Source organism: Impatiens glandulifera, chromosome 1, assembly GCF_907164915.1.
Source record: "Impatiens glandulifera chromosome 1, dImpGla2.1, whole genome shotgun sequence".
Classification (NCBI taxonomy): domain Eukaryota; kingdom Viridiplantae; phylum Streptophyta; class Magnoliopsida; order Ericales; family Balsaminaceae; genus Impatiens; species Impatiens glandulifera.
Genome location: NC_061862.1, coordinates 40,362,847 through 40,368,908, shown reverse-complemented (window position 1 = coordinate 40,368,908; position 6,062 = coordinate 40,362,847). Strand labels below are relative to the sequence as shown.

The 6,062-nt window shown below is 34.7% G+C and overlaps 1 protein-coding gene across 1 annotated transcript; it reads left to right on the top strand.

The window, feature by feature from the left end:
- Positions 1 to 5,267: 5,267 nt before the first annotated feature.
- LOC124925461 lies at positions 5,268 to 5,843 on the top strand. Its single transcript, XM_047465469.1, has one exon. The coding sequence runs from the start codon at positions 5,268 to 5,270 to the stop codon at positions 5,841 to 5,843; it is 576 nt and encodes a 191-aa protein (XP_047321425.1).
- The last annotated feature ends 219 nt before the right edge of the window (positions 5,844 to 6,062 follow it).

Below are 6,062 nucleotides of genomic sequence, written 5' to 3'. Positions count from 1 at the left end.
TCCTTCTATATATGATCAGCACTTGAGGTTGGAAATGGTTGTAGACAAAACAAAACCACATTTTTGTCATTGTTTAAAGCAAGAGAGAGAGAGACTCATCACTCCCTTTATCTGAGGAAGGTTTCATCAAAATTTCAAAGTTTCATCAAAATTTCAAACCGAACATATTTAAATAATGTCAAACATCACATTTTGATTTTTTTAATATAAATATTACTCCTAATTTAGCAGCTTGCTGATTCGGACCAGCGGACGTTACATAGTCCCTCCATCAATTGTCACTTTTGAAAAAGCTTTTAATCTGAATAACACTAAAAAAAAATCTATTTATAAGGAGAATTCATGCATAAACATAATTTAGACATAACATTCATGCAGATAAGATAACAATGGGAGATCTTGATGTCTTACAGTGTCACTCTATGTGTCAAACTTCAAAACTTAATTTATTTTATAATTAATGTGAGTCCCACATCTATATCTAATAAGTAATTTTTCTAATTTTAAAGTGTGGTACATATAAGGGCGCTGATGTGAGATAGCATATCTGTTCCAGATCTGTCCCAAATAAAAATAAACCTAGATAATTTGACCTATTTTGAAATAACTTAGTTAATATATAATTATAAAAAATATATGTAAATCAATACTCTAATAAGATATTAAAAAAATTCCACAAACCAAGCCCCAACTCCGGAATTAGGGTTTCCAAATAGGGCATAATCATGGGTTATGAAAAAAAAAAAACACTAGACTCAGATGTGAGTTTGAAAATATTACTAGATTCGATGTCAATTTGTGTATAGACCGGATTATATATATCTTATATGTACTTTTTCACTTTTTTCAATTAGTTTTCTATACAATCTTGATGCATTACTTTTTATTGTTGTTTTTTGAGTTATTCACTCCTACTTGGATGAGGTGTTCATAGTTCTAATCGCTCATCAATCATCTAAACATATATGTTTAGCTTGTTTATCCTTATTCGAAGTCCGGGCTCATATTTGGGTAATTGGGTCGGATCGGAAGGTTAAAATTGTAATATATATATATATATATTAATTATTACAATTTTTTTTTGTGAGGGGCACATAGAAATTTTGGTCACATAGACCGGCTGATTTGGGTCATGCAACTAAGTTACATACAAAAATTAAATATGTTTTTCTTAATGTTTGAAAATATTTTTAACTTTTCTTTAGAATAAATACTTGAAAGAACAAAAATAAAAATTGCAACTATCATAGGTTGCTACTCTTCATCCTCTACTAGTACTATCCATGAAGATGATCTATATTCATGTTTTTCAATGTTTGTAGTTGGGTGAGGTGTAGTTTTTTCTTGTTTTCCAAGTTTTGCTGATGTGGTATATATAGTTTATTGTTTTCATAATCACTGTTTTTCTTCTTCTTCTCTTTTATCCTTTTTATTTCCCATATCCATTATATATATAACATTGTCCAAAAGATGTAAGACACAAATATCATTTCACTCATATTTTCATTCTATCACATTACTCAAATTATAATTAACTAAAATATCTTATATTTTAAATTATTATTTTTTATTTTATTTATATATATCAATACCTTTTATATCTTTATATAAAAAATAATTATTACCTCCTTAAAATTATTTACCAAAATTAATTTATTTTCTACCTATTATACAAATAACCCTCTGGTACGACTTTTAGTGATTATATTTGGTTGTTTTTGTATTTTAAGACTTTTTTCACTTTGAATTATTCACTATATATTTGTATTATTTGATATTTATTTAAAAAATATATATATTATGTGTTAGGATCTAGATCGCCGATAGTGGACCGGGGTCCGGCTAAAAGATAATCTCTGACAATACTCAACGGTTGGCGCTAATCCGGTTAAGAATTAACACCGGTTTCAATACTACAGAAGCTGTCATAAACCCTTGAACCGAGTTCAAGTGCGGAAGTGGTTTGTTTCAGATTGAAGCAACACACACACGGGATGGATAGAGATGAAGTATGGAAGATATCGGTTTGAAGGTTAGTGAGGCGGTTAGGATGATGTGATTCGGTTAGGATATTAAGCCAACAGAAAATAGAACACATGACACAGGTTTTTATGGATGTTCGAAGATAAAACTCCTACGTCACCCCTTCTTCTCAAACAACGAGAATGATATTCACTAAGGAATACTCAAACACAACACACGATCGAGTCTTATTTGCTGCTCGATAATCACTCTTACAACTCTCACAGAAATTATAATACACTTCACAAATGCACACTTAAGCTTTTAATCTTTTTGGAGAGATAAGGCTTTTGATCACTTTGTAGCTTGATTTTCACACAACTCTTCTATGTCGCACATGTGTGTGTTTCTTGTTCTTCAACGGTCACATTTCTTCAACGAATACCTTCAGGGCAGTCCTTGAATCTGATTGGTTGAACAGAGGATCAACATAGCCTTAAATGCGTTTAAGGTTTCCAAGACATGAATCAGACCAGCTTCATTTGTCTTTGCTTGATTATAGCAACTGTCGGTTGGACAGTTTCCTGCACCTGGGAGGTTGCTTCTTTGACTTATACCAAAATGGTAACTTTTCTTTAGGCAATCTTCTGCAGCCTGCAGCATATCATCAGACTTGTATGAATATGGCAATGTCACAGTCTGATTCTTTGATGTAATCTTCTGCATATACTCAAAGTATTTGTTTGCACCAATTTGTACACTGTTCTCAATTTGATATCCTTGACTTCTTTCTCTAAATAGTCTTCTCGTTGGATTTGGATTGTATTCTTCACTTCAACTGATTATGTTTACAGGTTGTTCAGTTCAACCGGATCACTTCAGGTTTTAGATGTCATTTGCTTCTTCTAGCCGACTTGATTTCTTGACCGGTTGGAATTCTTGACCGTTCCTGCACAATAAGTTTGTTTTTTTAAGTTTTTATTGACCGATCAATTTTATCTAAAAATTTCTCCCTTTTTGATTATTTTATTTAAAATATTCAAAACCATGCGTCCGATGGTCGTTTAAAGAGTTTGTTGTTGTGAAAAATATTTTGGAAAAGACTTTGAAAAATTTTGCGAAAAATTTTATCAAAAAAAAAATTATCTATCAATTTCTCCCTTTTTGATTATTTTATTTAAAATATTCAAAACCATGCAAGAAGTAAGAAGTAGGCCGGTTTTCCAAAAATACTTTATATATAGAAAATATTATAAGGTAGACATAAGATAAACTAAAGTAGACATAAAATAAATGAGTGGAAATTTATTCCCTCTTTTTATCGTTCTTCTTGTTGTCCTTCTTGTTCATAATTTCCCAAAGGTACTCAGACATGATTCCTTTTCCCGAATTGCACGGATCGAAGCCCGGTCTGGAGGAGGATGCTCGTGTGCCCGAGTAACCGGTTACTAGTGAAGGCAGTGTTGGTGGAGCAGGAGGTTCTTGAGAAACCGGAGTTCGTTGATGAGTAGGACTTGGAGGAACTGTTCGTAGTGGCATCATATCGATCGGAGCAACCCGCGTTCTTTTCTGCAGCGGTGAAACATTTTCCTCACTTTCATCGGAGTCCGATTGTTCCAAGTCGAGTGGCGATACACCGGTTGGTTTAGTAGAGTCGTTCATCAATGTTTGAGCCTTTTTAGCCACTACCTTTTCGGCCTGTTTTCTCTTTTTCGTCTCGGCTCGTGTTGTATGGATAACCGGAATGGAGGATGTATTATGTTCCGTCAAGTCCGGATTGGTATTCTCTGCTTCATCAACCTATCGGGCCAGATCCGCATCCGCCTGTTCCCTTTCCTTTAAAACCCGCAGTCTTTCATTTTTTTCTTCTTGAACCTTTAAGGCCGCTATCTCATCCTGCTTGATTTGCGCTTCGTCGGCTGTTATCTTAGCCACGGTCAATTCTTCAAGTTGTACTGAAACCGCTTGTAGTGAAGAGTCGGTTTGAGCATGTCCCTTTTCAAGGGTTGCAATCCTTTGATCTGTTGAATTGAGCCGCTGGTTCGTAGAATCAATCATCCGGTGAGATGTTTCCGTTCGTTCCTCCATCTTTGCCTTCCACGGAGCGATAGTGTCGCGGAAGAATTCTTCGAGGCATGCTTTGATTCTTTCTTCGGATATAGCCATAGCCGACGCCATCTGTTGATCTTTGCGTGGGGGCTCATTCTAACTAGATAGCAGATTATCCGTCTTGGTGTGAATATGTTGTCGGTCAGAAGACTTACTCGAAGAAGTCTTGGCCGGGGACTTTGGTTGAGGAGAAGGGATGACGGTCTTCCTTGAAGTTTGTCCGGCGTTAGGCTCTGATCTTTGTAACCTTTCTTCATCATTAAAATCTGATCGTGAAAATTGGGGAGCGTCATTCTCTTGACCGGTTTCTGATTCCAGCCGCGTCATTGTGTCATTCAATTCTTGTACCGTTTTCTTTAGTGCCTCCAGCACCATCTGATCAATTACGGTCATCTCATTTCTTTGTTGTATGTAGAGGATGGAGTCGGTGAATTCTTTTAACCTGGCGTGTGTCTCTACAAGCATTCCCCTCTTAAGAGCAACCGCAACGCTCTTCGTTTTTGCCAAGTCAAAAACCGTCTTCTCGAGTTCCACCAACGTTTCCCATTTTAGATGGGCAGGACTAAGGTTGTAAATGAATCAAATACTTTTGATTCAATTCGGTATTCATATTCGAATTTTGATATTCGTATTCGTAATTTTGTGATTCAAATTCGAATAAAAATATTCGATTCGATTCGACTAATAAACGAATACGAATACAAAATCAAGATATTCGATTCGGTATTCGCTAATATTCGATTAAATATTCGATTATATATATATAATATATATATATATATAATATATACCATTTTATTAATTTTAATTTTATAAATATTATTTATTCTAAAACCCTAGTACATATATATATTTCTTCGGTTGAAAACTTGAAATCCACGTCTAGTCATTCTGCTGCTAATCACTCAAAACCTACCACCGCCTCCATCTCATCTCTTCTCTTCTCCAGTCGACGTTACTTCGGTCGCTGTCGCCGCCTCCATTTAGTTCTCTTCTTCGCTCGTCGTCTTCTCCACTCGACACTACTCTAGTGATTTCTCCGGTGAGTCCTTTTCTTCTCTGGCCATGTATTTCTTGACCAGCTGTAACCCATATCTAATATGACTATTAAATATTGTATATCATTTAGAATATAGATATATTTTTTAACATTTTAAGCTCTAATTACATATTTGTTATTAAAGGGGGAGAAAAATATGATCGAGATAAATGATGATGAATGTGATGGTGCCTTGCGAATTGAGAATGTGAATGTTGATGAGGAGAAAGATAAGAAAGAATGTAAAGACGATGAAGTTGAGGAAGAAGGTAAAAATGTGGAAGATGGTAAAGATGATGAAGTTGAGGAAGATAAGGGGCATTTTGAAAGGAAAAAGAGAAAGAAAGTTTCCAAAGCTCATACCGAATTCATTGAAGTGATCAGAAATGATGGAAATTTTAAGTACCAATATACATATTGCAAAAGTCTTCTTTCTAGGCCAACTACCGGTACAACAAGTCATCTTTGGAATCACTTGAAGAGGTGCGTGCAAAAGAAAATGCACACTGAAAAGCAAAAGACATTGCAATTTCAGCCTATCAAATCCAAATTTGAGATGAATCCTTTATCAGAGGCTACATTTAGTGCAGGAACGCGAGTGTTGGATCCTTATCGATCAAGGTTAACATTTGATATGGTACAAGTGTTGATTTGTGGAGCAGATTGGGTTCGTCAGATTCATGGGATCAAGAAACCCCTTATGACATATGTGAGTTCTCTATTTATTTTATAATTTATTTGAGTTATATGCATGTTTTCATAAATAAATAAAATTTTAATTGATTTTTATTTTTATTTAGGAGAAAGAACAACCGATCAATGTCATGTTGCAAACCACTTGATTTGCAAACCATGAAGGATTCGAATATTGATTTACAAACCACTTTAATGAAGGTTCTTTTGATAACTATTGTTTATGTTATGTTACGCGGAAATTTTAATTAATGGCTTG